At 40.8% G+C, this 17,173-nt stretch overlaps 1 protein-coding gene across 3 annotated transcripts in view; it reads left to right on the top strand.

The window, feature by feature from the left end:
• DENND5B (DENN domain containing 5B) overlaps positions 1–17,173 on the top strand; it is a 171,415-nt gene that overhangs the window by 88,843 nt on the left and 65,399 nt on the right. For all 3 annotated transcript variants that reach the window (XM_074939391.1, XM_074939400.1, XM_074939408.1), the window contains 2 exons: positions 4,473–5,139; positions 12,877–13,064. In XM_074939391.1, coding sequence (XP_074795492.1) covers positions 4,473–5,139; positions 12,877–13,064 — 855 coding nt within the window. The remainder of the gene's footprint in view (positions 1–4,472; positions 5,140–12,876; positions 13,065–17,173) is intronic.

The raw sequence follows: 17,173 nt of genomic DNA, 5'->3' as shown, positions 1-17,173 counted from the left end.
ATCCCTTGGAAACCTTTATCATTATTTTGATCTAAAATGTCACTTAAAGTAATATTTTTCCTCCTCCTAATCACTTGAGCCAATTATTGGCCTTCTTGATCTCTCCTTTTGTTTTGTCATCCTTTGCCTCCGTCTGCTTTATATAAGCTGCAAAGGCATTTCCTTGAAGGAGAAAATGCACAAGTCTTTGAAGGTTAATCTGAAAGTTTTCTGTTATTGCTTTATGCTTAAGGAATTACAAATTCTTTATGAAAATCATCTAACAAAACAAAAGCAAAAAACTCAAACTATACCATTCTGTCTTTAGATCAAGTTTCCTTTCCTATGTTGCAGTGTTTCCCAAACTTGGGACGCCGCTTGTTCAGGGAAAGCCCCTGGCGGGCCGGGCCCTGCCGCATCCGCAGTTTCGGCCCATTGTGGCTCCCACTGGCTGCGGTTCGCCGCTGCAGGCCAGTGGGGGCTGCGGGAAGTGGCGCAGGCCTGCAGCGGCGAACCGCAGCCAGTGGGAGCCGCGATGGGCCGAACCTGCGGATGCGGCAGGGCCCGGCCCGCCAGGGGCTTTCCCTGAACAAGCGGCGTCCCAAGTTTGGGAAACACTGCTGTATTGAATAATAAAGACATTACTTGCATTCAAATATTAAATACCTTTTATTTTTTTCCATATTCACTGCTTCCTGTGTTTATCCCACCTAAAGTCATAATCTTCTCTAGCACTTCCTCAGCATCTGGTTTTGATGTTACAATCTGGTGGTTTTCAGGCTGAAGTTTTAAGTACAGAAGACTGTAAAAACTTAAGTACGTTGCTGAACTGGGCCCAAAAATAGGAGTTGTATTTCTTACATACATGTATAGCTCCACTGAAGACAGTGGGCCTCCTGGCATGTTTAAAGTTACACATGTGCTAAAATACCTTGCTTAACTGGGGCCTTAATGTAAGTATCCCTAATAAGAAAGAAAGAGAAAGAAAGGCAGAATCGCATCTAAATTATTTTGGTAACAATGGGTACATTAAAAATGCTTATACAGATGGCAGAATTATTTGAAAACCAAGAACACGTCCATTGTTCTTTAATTTTAGATTCTTGCATTTTTGTACAGACCTGCAATAAAGATGACGTTAGTCTCCCAGAGAAGAAAGTAAAGTTGTTCTGCCATATCTAGTCTGTTTACATGTCGTTGGCAGATCTTTAAACAAAGTACTTCTATTGAAGGTTTTTGTAAACGTAAATTGAAATAATTACATGGTTACAGCCTGTTTGTGTACTTGCAAAAACAGTGCTTGGAAAGGAGTAGTGAGGAGCAAAGCTTTCACTAGACAGTTTCCCTTTATCTTGTGGTGACTTGTCTCTGGTACACCAGTCATAAGGGTGTATTTCCATAGCACTGACACATCCATCTGTCAGCTGGACCTTGTTGATTGGGTGATATTGCATTGAAACCATCTAATGCCTGGTCTCACTTTCTGGTGACATTGTAAATAAGAAGCAGTCAGCATTATCTCCTGTAAATGTAAACAAACTTGTTTGTCTTAGCAATTGGCTGAACAAGAAGTAGGACTGAGTGGACTTGTAGGTGCTGAACTTTTACATTGTCTTGTTTTTGAGTGCAATTATGTAGCAGAAAATCTACATTTGTAAATTGCACTTTCACGACAGAGATTGCAACTTCAGTACTTGTATGAGGCGAATTGAAAAATACAATTTCTTTTGTTTATCATTTTTACAGTGCAAATATTTGTAATCAGAAATATACAGTTGGATTTCAGTTACAACACAGAATACAATATATATGAAAATCCAGAAAAATATCCAAAATATTTAATAAATTTCAATAGATATTCTATTGTTTCAGTGCGCAATTAAAACTGCGATTAATCGTGATTAATTTTTTTGAGTTAATCGCGTGCGTTAACTGCGATTTAATCAATAGCCCTAGTTGTAAACTTTTGAAAGAACAACCAGAGTATTTTGTTCAGAGTTAAGAACAATCTCTATTCCCCGGGGCGGGGGGGTGTAATACTGAGGATCTACTGTATAATTAGTTGTTTTAATTCCCCCTCAGAAAGACGCAGTCAGGAGGTAGGCAGCTCAAGACTGCTGAATCATCTGGTTTAAAAAAAAAAAAAAAGAAAAGAAAAAACAAGGAAATTGTTCAGGTCCTGCCTTGAGAGAGTCTTCCACAATTCTTCTAGTTCACTCAAACCTATTTTAGAGTTGAATGTGAATTCTTCTCTTCAAGAACTTTCCTTTAGGATTTAGACTCTGCTTTGTGATCCATATGATAAACCTGGATGAGTGTATGCTATTGACTTTCAGGGTGCTTACCTGAATATAATATCCCTGTGCATCAAGACCATAACATGTTTACGGCTTTTCTTTTTGGATTAATGCTAACACTTGGCCCCACCGTTTTGGCTTATCTATAGGGTTCTGCAATTTAATAGTCCCCTGGTGAGCTCTTCCCTCATTGCAAATCTTCCTATCCTGCCCCTCTCCTTTATCTTCTGCTCCCTTTCCGCCTATCCTGTTCCAAGTAGGGTGACCAGACAGCAAGTGTGAAAAATCAGGACGGGGTGGAGGGGTAATAGGAGCCTATATAAGAAAAAGCCCCAAATATCGGGACTGTCCCTATAAAATTGGGACATCTAGTCACCCTAGTTCCAAGCCTAATAATATTTGCAGCGTGTTGGCACTCTGTTTTGCAACCACTGAGTTGAAGTGTTGGTTTACTGTGTGCTGTAGGGCATGCAAAAGATAATGAAGTTTAATAGGTGTTGATTGTGGGGGAAGGTCCCCTACTGGAGGATTTCAGAGAGAGACGTGTGATACTTAAGTGTCAGACAGCGGTAGTCTAAACACCCTGTGGTCAGACTTAATAAAGCTATGCCCATTGTCTCCAGTGTCGAAGCCTAGTTTTCAGAATTTAACGTAGTTTGGGGCAGACTAATCCAGTAAAAGTTATGGGATACGTATTATGGAGACTAAATTCAATAATTAAAACATGAAATAACATGAGATTTTACTCCTCCTTTCACAGAGAATTTGAATGCAGCTGTAATGACAGAGCTACTATTAACACTTCAATAACAAAACTGCAAACCTTTTCAGTTAATATGTGGCTGCTGTTCAAAAAGTGGCTTGAGCTGCAATTTCATGGTTTATGTCAGGAACGCCCATCCATTGAATGAAATCCTTTTATTGACTCCAGGCTATTTATTACCCCATGCATTAACTTTTACAGTAACATATAAAAATGGGTCTGGATGATTCATGGGATTGCTAACTGGATGTGAAATCTGGCTTCTATGCCATTGAGCTGAATCCTGCTGAGGTCAGTAGCAGCTGAAACTTGTCGCCATGTGACTGTTCACTGGTCTTTCAATGTGAGCTGGTGTTGATTAGGAATGGATGTGTCCACGCTTATAAAATTATCCCTGTTTACTTCTTCCAAGGAGAAGTGATTACTCCTGGTCCAGGTGAGACATTGCAGGGGGGGTCTACACTGTCACTTTTTAGTCAGTTCTATGTTGTGGATAGACACTGATCCTTAACCACGCACCAAGCCAACCTTTCTCTCACTTTTCACTGTGCTCTTTGAAGGTTCCGTTCCGTTCCTTTCCTTTCTTTGCACCTTCCAATTTAAAAAAGTTCTTGTTTTAAAAATATTTATAGATAGTTTTGAGCATAATTTGGTTTCATGCTGTAGCATGATTTAAACATGTTTTGCAAAATTGTTGCACTATTTTGTATTACATGGCTGATGGTTTTCGTAAAAAACGTCTGGAAAATACCTTGGGTTATCATTCTAGGGCTACATTTCAAAGAAGTACTTATGTAGAATAGAATCATTGTAAAATAACTTGACTGAACCAAAAACTACGTTTTACATTGAATTCCTCCCCCAATCAAAATAATGTTTTACTATTTAGGTAAGAAAATAAACTTTCTCCTGTATAAATTTATTTATTAATGGATTATCAGTTATTTATTCAGTTTTTTTATTTTTTTAAATTAAAGATAAGTATCTACCATAAAGAACTTTGTTGAATTTTGGTTTTGATGGTATGGGATTTTTTTTTTTGCCCATTTTCATTGTGCACTTCAGCAAATTAGAAGTGATATCTCATTTGAAAGCAAAAACTGAAGGCGTTTGTGATGCTTAAATACATGTGATGTATTATTCATTATTAAGAATAATTATGTGAAGTGGTGCTTCTGAGTTGGTAAAATAAAACCAAGTCTAAAAAGATCTTTCTTTAAGCAACATTTTTTTGGGTATGAGGCCAGACTGTTCATTTTCAAATTTATTTTAAGAGTACATCTTTTAATCTAAACTGTTAATAAATTAGAATTATTGGCATATATATTAAATTTTATTTTTTTCATTGCCTGATCTGCTCATGGAAGCAAAAAATACAAAATCTTAAATGATTTCAGGTTAAATACTGATATGATTATCTTTTTCTTACACAGCTGTGTATGCCTAAAGGGCTGTCTTTCAGGACCCAGACTGACAACAGAGACCCGCAGTTCCACTCATTTATAATTACCAGAGAAGATGGTTCTCGTACTTATGGATTTGTGCTCACTTTCTATGAGGAGGTCACAAGCAAGCAAATTTGCACAGCCATGCAAACGCTTTACCAAATGCACAATGCAGAGCAATACAGCAGCGTCTATGCCTCATCTTCTTGCAGCATGGACTCACTTGCAAGCAGCATTGATGAAGGAGATGCCACTTCCCTGGCCAAGCTCCAGCAGTACAACTCATATGACATCAACAGAGACACATTATACGTATCCAAATGTATATGTCTCATCACTCCTTTGCCCTTCATGCAGGCTTGCAAGAAGTTCCTTATCCAACTTTACAAGGCAGTTACCTCTCAGCAACCCCCACCTTTACCACTGGAGAGCTATATCCATAACATTCTCTATGAAGTGCCCCTTCCACCCCCAGGGAGGTCACTGAAGTTCTATGGGGTTTATGAGCCTATCATTTGCCAGAGACCTGGACCCAGTGAACTTCCACTGTCTGACTACCCTCTTCGAGAAGCGTTTGAGCTGCTGGGATTGGAAAACCTTGTCCAAGTTTTTACATGTGTTCTCCTGGAGATGCAGATTCTTCTGTATTCACAAGGTAGGCTATCTTTCTGGATTTGTGTCTGATCTAATCAGACAATTCCTGAACAACGGCAGTGCTGAAACTTCTGTGAACTATTCGATTTCAGGGGATTAGTGAGACACAGTGTAATAAAAATAAATGAGGCTTTGCTAGTGAAAGGGCTAAGTAATTGTTTCCTCTAGGCATTCTGAGTGTCATTTGTTTAATTATGCATCATATTCATGACAGCTAGTGATAGAATTGACTTAATTGTCATCTTTAGACTGCCCTTGATCAGCTTGCAAGACAGCACAAAACTAACCCTCCCTTCTGCAGGAAATTACATTAGATAATATATCTTGCGCAAAACTCACATATTTTCTTTTTGATGTGGCAAATTTTATTAAGATGTTGATGTTCTAACCTTTGAGGCCAAACTTTGAAATTCGTCTGGGGGTTATAAGTAGAAATGAAGTTGTCTCCTTATGGGCCTACTGGCCTCTCAAAGTAATTACTTTCATGAGGATGTAGTTGGTGGCTTCTGCTTGAGACACCTTGGGACTGCACTCAAAGGGCTGGTGCAGGTTAACTACGTTGGCAAAGCTGTCAGAGAGGCATCTTGCACAGATCCGGTCTACTTGTAATGTTTTAATGAGCTTTTGGGAGTTAGGTTTTTCAGGAGAGAAGGTTCAACACTTCCTATTGACTGTACAAGGAGTCTGATACAGGTTTCAGAAATGTCTAGTTCACAGTACGTAGGCTGCGAGGCTTAATGCTGGAGCACTGCTTCTTGTATACTACAGGGCTGCTGACGAGGGCCCAGATTTACAAAGGTATTTAGGTGCCTATGATGCAGATGGACTCATAATGTGATTTACTTTCAATGGGAATTGCGTGCCTCACCTGCTTTGTGCGGGAGGGAGAGCTCAGTGGTTTGAGCATTGGCCTGCTAAACCAGGGTTGTGAGTTCAATCCTTGAGGGGGCCATTTAGGGATCTGAGGCAGAAATTGGGGATTGATCCTGCTTTGAGCAGGGGGTTGAACTAGATGACCTCCTGAGGTCCCTTCCAACCCTGATATTCTATTCTTTTATATTTTATCACTTTGTAAGTTATACTAGGTGCCTATTTGCAACCTTAGTTGATCTGGCCCTAAATTAAAATGCATACTTTGGGGAGAAGAGAAGTCGGGGCAGGTTTTCAAATAAGAGTGACTAAAGTTGGGCATCTAAATAGGTGTCGTGGATATTCAGCATCTTCAAAAAATACAACTGCCACTAAAGTCAGTGAGAACTCCAGTTGATAGGAACCTCTGAAAATTGGGCCATGTTTGGGTGGGCGGGGGGAGGCTGCCTGAATATGGGTATAGATGCTGAACTTCACGTATCAAGTCTGAAAATGCTGCCCTTGTCATAGACAAAGTGAAAGTTAATAAACATTCAATAGTGACACCATTGACAAAGTAGTTTTTAAGTATACCAGAAGGGGAAAAGTGACACTGTCACCTTAAATAGTTTGAAAAAGATGAAATACAAACATTTTTTTGAATTTTCTGATGGAGCATCTGCAATGAAATTTTTTGTCTCCCCTTCCCCTCCCATCCCCACTCCCAGAAAAGTCTGAGATATCCTTGACCCAACTTTGTTCTTTGTCAAGAATTGTCTACATTAGACAGAGTGGTGGTGGGGAAGTTGTACAGTATGTTTTTGTTTGACAAATGAAGCAATTGTGTAATTATACTGCATCATAATTCACATTTCTAAAGGTGCAGAGTTGAGGCCCATGTGCAGCTTACATTTTGGTATGTTTGACTTTTTGTAACATAGTTTTTTCATATTTCCAAGAGTTCTTTAGAAAGAAAATGAGATTTCTCTTTTTGTTTAACTAAATACCACTGAACCTCTATTGTACTAAGCGCCTGAGATCTAGCAGAGAAAGCTTCTCTCCAGTAAACTCCCGTGAAGCTTTTATCTTGAAAGAAGCTCTTGCCTTGTTGGTGTCTTCTTACAAAATAAGCCATTAACAGTGCAGTGTCATCCAGACCTGTGCACTTACCAATGCTTTTCACTGTGCAAATAAATTAAGCCACACTGTGCGCATATGCATGGCTTTCTTTCATCTGCCAGAGAATCCAGTGCCAAATATACTTCATGTGCACATGGTGCAATTATCAAGAGGACATGACTGTCAACTCAAAATCAGTTTTCACTGGAACACCTAGAATGTATTTCTCAGGGTGGTTATTGGTATGTCAGAATTTACCTTTCAGCCCCCAACCATTTCAGAAGTAAAGCTGCTGCTATATACCTTTTAAAACAAACTGATCTCCCCCCCCCCACTGTCCTCAAAAATGTCTGAACCTTTTTTTGTTTGTTTGTTTTTGGTTTTTTTTCTAACTTGCCAAAAAATCAATTCACTTCAGTTACAAGGAAACCCTGAAAACTTGAGCCTGAAAAAGGAGCTTTGGACAGTTAAGTAATGTTGTAGGGAACCTACATAGTTGATTACTGGGCACTGTAATCCCCCAGTTAATCTAACAGCAGAGAAGACCATTACCTCTAGAGTGCAGGAAAAGGAAGTAGTATAACCTGAGGTCAGAAGGGCACAGCATAAGAACAAGCGCTACAGGTGGAGAAGGCAACAGCTTGGGAGCTGGCTGCAGAGGGGAGGTTTGTGAGCTGGAAGACGGGTGGAGGGCCTGAGAGCCCACCAGAGATACACCCAGTATCTGGCAGAGACCAGTAGTAGCTGCAGCAGGAGGACAGAGGATTTAACAGAACACTTAATTTTGTATTGGGGGACACACGGACACACACTCTATTAAAAGTTGAGACCCGATATATCAGCTTAACCATCTTAGAAACAAGTGCAGCTCTGTGTTTGCTATCATGCTGCTCCTCTGTTATACTCTGAATCCAGATTTAAACACAAGTGAAGGCTAGGGCACCAACTGTAACAATTTCAGAGTGGTAGCCGAAGTCAGATGTTAAAAAATTATAACATTCAAAAACCAGTCAGAGAACACTTCAGTCTCCCTGGACACTCAATAACAGAATTAAAAGTGGCAATTCTTCAACAAAAAAAACTTCAAAAATGGACTCCAACGAGAAACTGCAGAAGTGGAATTAATTTACAAACTGGACACCATTAAATTAGGCCTGAATAAAGACTGGGAGTGGATGGGTCACTACAAAAACAAATTTCCCCATACTAATTTTCCCCTACTGTTACTGATACCTTCTTGTCAACTGTTTGAAATGGGCCACCCTAATTACATTGGCCTCATCACCACTACAAAAGTGATTTTTCCCTCCCTTGGTATTCTACTGTTGAGAATAGCCCACTTCTACTTCAGTTGAATTGTCTCGTTAGCACTGACCCCCCTCTTAATAAGGCAACTCCCATCTTTTCATGTCCTGTGTTTGTATACTTGCCTACTGTATTTTCCACTCCATGCATCTGATGAAGTGGATTTTAGCCCACGAAAGTTTATGCCCAGATAAATTTGTTAGTCTCTAAGGTGCCACAAGTACTCCTAATTGTAACAATGTAATTTGCTATTCCCAGGCACTTCTAGCCATTAGGAACAAAGCAACTCACATGGACTCGGGTTAAGGCTTTCTGGATTCAGAGTAGCAGCCGTGTTAGTCTGTATCTGTAAAAAGAAAAGGAGTACTTGTGGCACCTTAGAGACTAACAAATTTATTTGAGCATGAGCTTTCATGAGCTACAGCTCACTTCATTGGATGCGCAATTAACACTTTCAGTGTTGCCAACCCCAACCATTTTAAAAATCATAAGTAAGATCCACCAAAATCATGAGACTTAAAATAATTCTTTTATGTACCTTCTGTTGTTTTAACATTGTGCTTGAGTCACATTTTTAAGCTGTTCTCCACAACCCTGAGGACTAGAAACTTTGATTTAAAAAAAAAAAAAAATTAAAGCTGAGATTCTTATAGTCACATGCCTTCAAGAGCTGGGGCTTTAAGAAGCACACCAAATATCACAAGACTTGGGGAAAAAAAAAATTGAGTTGGTAACACAACTCTTCTAGCTACTGAACTAGAGACACAGTGTAACATTGTAAAATGTAAAATTGTAAAATATTTTATAATACAAGACTTTATGCAAAATTTTTCTTATTTTCTCTATAGTTTAGTAAATAAGATTTGTCTCAAGACTTTTATTTTACTTTGCCTCGTGACTACAGAGAGGCAGTAGTATTGTGAATGTATGGGCTTCCAACAGTTTCCAAGTAAATAACTTTCTGTGATAGTTGCTATAATTTCCCAAGGATCAGTAACAAAATGCTACTGGCGTGAGATCTCTGCTGGAGAGAGATGAATTAAATTGTGGGCTCTGCAGAAACCTAGGCAATCCATTTTGTACATTTGCCTTCCAAGGGATTTAAACATGAGAATGTGTGGATAAAACAAAGATTAACTTCTTTTAGCTCAGGCTGTTTCTGCTTACTGTAATTCTGAAAGTTTCCCAAGTTGTTTTTAGAAGGATTTGAGTAATTGCTTCTCAAAGATTAAATATATTTGTGTATGTTTTTTAAGCTTGGGGAAATAATGCTGAAGACCGAACTTGTGTGTAAAACTGTTCCCTAAAAGAGATCTTGGTTCTCGGTATACTGTCTCTGTGGTCTAACATATATTAATCTTGTGCAAGCATAAGAACGGCCATATTAGGTCAGACCAAAGGTCCATTTAGCCCGGTATCCTGTCTTCCGACTGTGGCCAATGCCAGGTGCCCCAGAGGGAATGAACAGTAGCTCAGTGGTTTGAGCATTGGCCTGCTAAACTCAGGGTTGTGAGCTCAATCCTTGAGGGTGCCATTTAGGGATCTGGGGCAAAAATTGGGGATTGGTCCTGCTTTGAGCAAGGGGGTTGAACTAGATGACTTCCTGAGGTCCCTTCCAACCCTGATATTCTATGATCCTATGAGGAGAACAGAACAGGTAATCAAGTGATCCATCCCCTGTCACCCATTCCCAGCTTCTGGCAAACAGAGGCTAGGGACACCATCCTTGCCCATCCTGGTTAATAGCCATTGATGGACCTTATCTAGTTCTTGTTTTGAACAACCAAGTGACTTACATGAAAATCAGTCCATCTAGGATATAGCTTTTAGTGCGATTAAAGAAAATGCTATTTTCCTTTTTAAAAAGATTAAGGAAGTTCACTAAAATAAGTGACACACTGTAACTTGCTGGGTAAAACAAATTTTACATGAAACACAAATCTGTATAAAATATTTATCTTTTAATTCAAGAAATACCAAGAGAACAGTTTCCCAGAGGAATCTGTGAATGTTCCCTTCCATCCACCAGGCCTATGTTTTGCTGATCGGGCACTTTCATTTTTTTCCTCATGCTGCTATTCACTGGAAAATGTTGCTAACTCTGGTAACGGTTAGGCTAGTTAGCAGGTCACCTCTTTTGTTTTTTATTTAAACAACACTTTCCCTCTCAATTAGTTGCATACAAAGTCTGTCCAATGGAGCAGCTGTAAGTCTGTAAGACAGCTATACACCAGCAACAGAAGACAACCCAAATCCCTGAATCTGCCCTTCCCCCACACTCCCAGAGTGGAGACAGTGGCACTCTTCCAGTGAAGGCCTGTCATTTCACCTATCAAGACTGCCAAGCCTGTTCAGAGGCTCCGTAGCTTAGACATAACCTAAGTCTTTTTATATAAAAGATTGGTATTTTCTACATCCCTTAAATTTGACCTCTAAAACTTGTATGATTATTAATAAATGTATGATGTGTCTGCATAATACTGCCCTTGGTATAGAAGACTTCTTGTGATTATCAAGAGGCTTGACTGAGTTTTCGTAGTAGACTAAATGTTACAAGTTACTGTTTTAAATGCTTCTTAACACAATAGACACTGGGAATAGAAGAAAATATACTACAGACCTACCAATATGTATCTTTGTATAGGTAGACACTCACAAATAGGTGCCTTATAAATATGCCAGCTCCAAACTTTTACTTTGAAGTGTTGGTAGGTGTGGTTTTGAGACACAATTTTGAGACTCAAGCTAATAAATACTTTAAGACATTCTGACTCTTAGCATTACGGAATGAAAATACGCTTTTGGTGAGGGTGAGCTTCAATAAACCAAGGCTATTTTTCCACAGATGTCAACAAGAGGAAGAAAACATTATGAAGTTTCAGATTGTATTTCTATGCTTATTCATGCGTATCATGCTAGTGAGCTCCCGAAACCAATGCAGTTTCAGGGTGCTAAAGTTTCTGATATAATTGTGATACTTTTCAGAGTCAGTGGTTGGCTTATTTACCAAATGGTGTTGACCAGAGTGATGGCCTGTCTGCCCACAGTCAGTCAGTGGGACTGTAGGAGAGGTTTTACACATGACCGCGTGAGATGTGAAAATTCTTTTTCTGTGAAGTAGAGAGAAGAGAAGAGATAAGAAATTAACTGAGCCTGGCACAAATCTGAGGCTGGTGGCTACAGGCTTTTTTGACTATACACTTGAAAAGATTTTTAGTTGCCTATTGTTTCCTTATGAGAAGACATGATTCTTAATTAAGTATTGTCATGTGTTTCCATGTTATAAGGAAAAATCTCTATAGAAGTACAAAGTATTTATTTATTTGGAAGTTGCTGCAATCTGGGGGTGGAGCAATAAGCCTGTTCAGTATAGTTGAATGGCTCTCATGAGTTAATGGCCATTTGCCTATATTGGTAATGGACAATTTTGCAGGTGAAGATTTTCCATGAACGTGGCAAACCCTTTGATACCAACATACACTCTTTAATACATTGCGCAGCTTAGATTGTCCCATTTATATAATGGATATCTAGTGGCATTAAATTAATCACTTTGAATATTAAAGAAAAAAATAACTTGCTATTGAAGTTGCAGTAGTTACCAGCTTTATTTTTAAAATGTGGTCATGGATTGGTGACATAAAATGAAATTTTACTTGTATTAGTGCACAAACATGTCTATATGGACAGTAACCGTACACGGGACTAAAATCTCTCTACTCTGACTTATGAATTTGGAAAAGGAACAGAACATAGGTGTGCTGCATGAACAGAATGTTTCTCTGAAATTTTAATTCTCATTAGAGTTTTATCCGCTAGGATTTTACTTGATAACTCAGCCCAGCAATTGTTCTTATCTGGAAACTACTGTTAAAGCGTGATCTAGATTTCTCTCTTGGAAAATGCTTGAAAAACTTAAGCAGTTGTGAAAAAGGATCTGACAGCAATTTTTCCATACTGTTCATTCCTTTCTCCTCTTGTCCCCTGCACGAAGATTATGCTGTTATTGAACTGGACCAAATCTTTTTTTTTTTTTTTTCTGCTGTACTATGATTAGGGTGACCCAGGTGTCCTGTTTTTAAAGGGATAGTTCAGTTTTTTGGGACTTCCTTATATAGGCGCCTATTTACCCCCCCACCCCACCCCCTTTCCTGTTTTTTCAGTTGCTATCTGGTCACCCTAACTATGATGAGCAGTCCTTTAGTGAACTGGTTTTGATTTCAGGTCACAGTGGAACAGATCTAGATAAAATATCAGTGTTCTGTGTGCAACAATTGCTTGCTGGGATAATATTTTTTTAAATGTCTATTTTTACTGCAACATTTTAAAGAGTGTGGTTTATTTAAAATCAAATCTGTAGTATTGCAAACTATACTTACATTGCTTTATAGCTCCCATCTCCACAAAGCTGATTTCAAATCTTAAAGCCAAGAGATACTTGAATGCCTTTTTTCTTTCTCTTTAGATTATCAGCGTCTGATGACAGTAGCAGAGGGGATCACCACACTGCTGTTCCCATTTCAGTGGCAACATGTATATGTTCCCATCCTTCCTGCCTCTCTCCTGCATTTTCTTGATGCTCCTGTCCCTTACCTGATGGGTCTTCAGTCTAAAGAGGGAACTGACCGTTCCAAACTAGAACTTCCTCAAGAGGTAATTACTGCATGGAATTGTCAACCTTTGTGTTTTACTAACCCAACTTAAAATATTTAATCATTATTCACGCTAGTCTCCACTGGAAAGCTGCCACAACATAAACAAATGTACAAAATAACTTTGGCACAGGTAAGACTCTGCTTAGGAGAGGCTCTAGGCTGGAATCTTGCAGGACAAAATTAAGAGATGCTATGGGAAAGCCTACACAACAAGTACTAGTCCATGTGGGCCTGACTTCAACAATTGCTGTTAATCCTTTTAACTACGAAACTCTTGTCTTTGCTCCTCCAGAGAGATAGCTTTACTAAAGTAAAAAGTCAGTGACCACAGTAGAAAAGAATGTTCTGACAATCTTTTCTCCACCAGCTTGTGGGTATGGAGAGAGTCTGGAAAAAGACTTTTTTGTACCTCTGAAGCTCAGAAGGTTCCTCATCTTCTCTGCGTCACATGCCACCCCTGTAACTCTTTTATCAAAGTCACAATCCTTGATGGAATTCCTTTTAGGGACAATGCACTGGAATTGATGCAAGGATTGCTGTTAAGTGGTACAGGGCCTTTATGTGCACTTCCCCCTCCCCACAAGATGGAATATCCTAGCTGTTTCCGGTGTACTCCCAGACCCTACCTGCCCATGGATGAGCTTTTGGGAATTGAGGCTGGGTCTGCCACTAGACCACCTGCCTGGCCTTAAATGAGTTATATTTAAAGTTTATATTTTTAGCTAAGGTCTCTGCATGAGTGCATGTCTGAGTACTTTAAAAACATTTACATGACTTTAGTAACTATTATAGGTGCTCGAGTTACACCTCTGTAGACGGAAGATCTCTCTATGCAATACATTGTGGAAAGTGCAAACTTACACCCCACTCCCCCACGGTGCCTTATCAGTGTGCCTCCTCTGACAGTGAGAGGGTAGTTGAGTCTCTACTTGCTCAGTCCTTGGCCCCTCTGAGACTGCTGGCTAGTGAGCTCTTCATTGACAGTGAGGGTAGGGATGGAGTGTCGGAGTAAGAATTGGACTACATTCATTTCAAATAAGCCACTGGACATCCATCGTAATGGTAGTGACTTTGGGTTAGTACTAGGCTGAGCCATATTTGAGGTGGTGATCAAGAAGTGAATGGTGGTAGGTTAAAGAGCCTGTCTTCTGAACTGTCGATAGGCTTTTTTTGGATTTCCCTTCACAATAAATACATATTTGTGTTGCTGTAACCGGGGTGGCGAGTTACAGGGGCCTGTGGTGCCTGGGCTCTAGCAATATTCAGGGCCGGGGCCCCAGCTCCACCAATGTTGGGAGCCGGGTCTCTCCCCCCGGCCCCTCCCTGCTGCCCCCACCCCTGCGCACCTCCCCTGTCCCCGTAGCATCCCTGCCTGATTAAAAGCAGGCACCACTCCGCACTGCTCTCCCTTGCCTGAGCTGCCGGCTGCTGCTGCTGCCTAAGGCTAGGCTACAGCACAAGAGCAGGCTGAGGCAGCTGGTTGCTGCTGCACCAGAGGAGGGGAGGAGGTGCACACAATTGGCAGCCCTCCCCTCCCCTGGCACCTACCGGGAGGCAATGTCGAGCGGGTTTCCACACGGGATACCTCTGAACCTCACTCACCTGAGCAGCTGCTGTGGGTTCCTTGAGTGTCTGACCCTGTGATCCTGCCCCCTCTCCCCATGAGCAAGGGGCAGCTTCTCTTCCCCCCCCCCCCCCCGCCCCGTGAGGCTTCACTGTGGGGCAGCAGGGGAGGAAGCCACACATGATGGCAGCCCCCTCCCCCTCCAGCACCTACCCGCCACAGGGGAGGTGAGGGGGCTTCCTGGACCTGAGCAGCTGGGGCTTGGGTGAGTGTTGTGACACCCTGTGCCCCCCGCCCGCAGTCACCAGTCCTGCCCCACACTGGGCAAAGGGCAGCCCCATCCCCCACCCCCAGTGAAGCTATGGTGAGGGGCAGCAGCAGTGGGGGAGAGGGGGGGGTTCCTCTCGCCCTAGCCCCGGGGCAGCCTGTCTGCACCCCAAGCTCCTCATCTCCTGCCCTGCCCCACCCAGAGCCTGTGCCTCGAAGCCAGATCCCTCACCCCCTGCACCCCAGCCCAGACCCCTCACCCAAAGTCCCTCCCAGAGCACATCTCCCACACCCATTACTCCTGCCCCAGCCCAGACCCCACACCCCAATGCCCTCCCAGAGCCCGACACCTCCCCCCTCCCACACCCAAACTTCCTCACAGACCCTTAGGGAGGTGGAGGGCAGGGGCGCGACTTGGACACATTCTGGTCACCACCAAAAATTCTACAAACCTGCTGCCCTGGCTGTAACACCTAGTCAACACAGTGCCATTGTCTCATGTCTGTGGAGTTCCAACGGGGATGGAGCTCAGCTGTTCTCCGTGGTGGCAGATGGAAGAACAAGAAGCAATGGTCTCAAGTTGCAGTGGGCCAGGTCTAGGTTGGATATTAGGAAACACTATTTCACTAGGAGGGTGGGGAGCACTGGAATGGGTTACCTAGGGAGGTAGTGGAATCTCCATCCTTAGAGGTTTTTAAGGCCTGGCTTGACAAAGCCCTGGCTGGCATCATTTAGTTGGTGTTGGTCCTGCTTTGAGCAGGGGATTGGACTAGATGACCTCCTGAGGTCTCTTCCAACGCTAATCTTCTATGATTCTATGTGACAAAGAGATGGTTCCTTAAGTGCTTGAGGATAAGTACTTCAGTAAGAAACCAGGCAGGAATGGGGCTGGGAAATGTTCAATGCAGAATTTCTGCCTAAACCGGAGGCAGAGAAACGGTGCTGGGATAATATTGCTTTATAATAAAGATCCTTGTTCAGTGTTAGGAGGAAGTGACTTTGATTCTTTGCATATGATGACAAGGTTGTTGTCAATAAGTCTTCTCTTGAATGAAGTGTCCTAACCATGTGAAACTTGCTGTGTTTTAAACACGAAGAAGTTATCTAGCCATGCTTTTCAAAAAGGTTGTGTTAATACAGCATAATTATTGTGCTCTCTTTAGTTACCAGATAAATTTAAAAAATTACATCTTAATGTAGTGGCCTGGTAATACTAATGTTATGCCAAGTTAAATGTCTCCAATATAGGGAAGGTAATATTTGGGAGGAAAAACTAACTGTTAATCAACTTAATAGTTGGAAATGCCCGCAGTTATAAAAGATATTAAGTGCCAAAAACAGATACTCTGAACAAAACAGTTGTAGAGCTATTTCTTCTTTTTTTCTAAATATGCACCACATATTCTGGGGAAGTACTATATTAAAGGGTATGTATTTTTTGATGCATTATTATGTTCTCCCATTCTATATGTGGGCAATGGTTAATCTAGTTTGAAAAGTAGTTATAGTACGTGGTTGATACAGTATGACATAACAATTATGGGGGGGAAGAACCTTGAATTTAATAGAGAAGGTTTTGAATCTGGACTTCATGCAGATTAAAAAAATAAAAAGCAAGCAGAAAATCCTCTTAACACATGAGTGATGATGAAATACTGTTCATTTTAGCAGTCCTTTATTGTTCAGGCCAAGGGACAGCTTTTCAAGCCCTTGGTCTAAATATAAACCATTTGTGCATTAGAGATAAAATTCTAACAACTGGCCATCATGCCGCCTTAAGGTTACTAATCTCCCTGCATTTACTTTAATCGTCAGATCTTTTTTGAAGAGGAAAGCGAGCAGGACACCTTAAGGGATTTCTGAACCCAAATCTCATTTTAAAATTTTGTAAATCTTATGCAGAGCTGAAATTAAAAAGCCTTTGAAATGCAATATTGATAGATAAGACCGTCTTTGAGCTAAGAGCATAGAAAGAATTGTGCTACTGTGGGTCATTAACCGTTTCATAAATATATATGTTAAGAAAAGCAGATTGCGCTTTATACTGAGCAATAATTTTATTTGCATGTGTTCCAACTTTATTATAGTGCATTATCACGCTTTTCTATTTTAACCAGCGCATTTTTATATCACAGAAAGGATTCATGTGTAATTAATGTCAGAAATGTCCTTGAAATTAAAGAATATTTTCTAAAACAACTCTAGGGGTTTGGTTTTATTTTTGGTTTGGTTCATTGTTGCATTGAATGTTGTCCTGCTGAAAATTTAATTTCCTT

The sequence above is a fragment of the Natator depressus genome, chromosome 1, assembly GCF_965152275.1.
Source record: "Natator depressus isolate rNatDep1 chromosome 1, rNatDep2.hap1, whole genome shotgun sequence".
NCBI classification, from domain to species: Eukaryota; Metazoa; Chordata; order Testudines; family Cheloniidae; genus Natator; species Natator depressus.
This window is presented reverse-complemented; position numbering and strand designations above follow the sequence as displayed.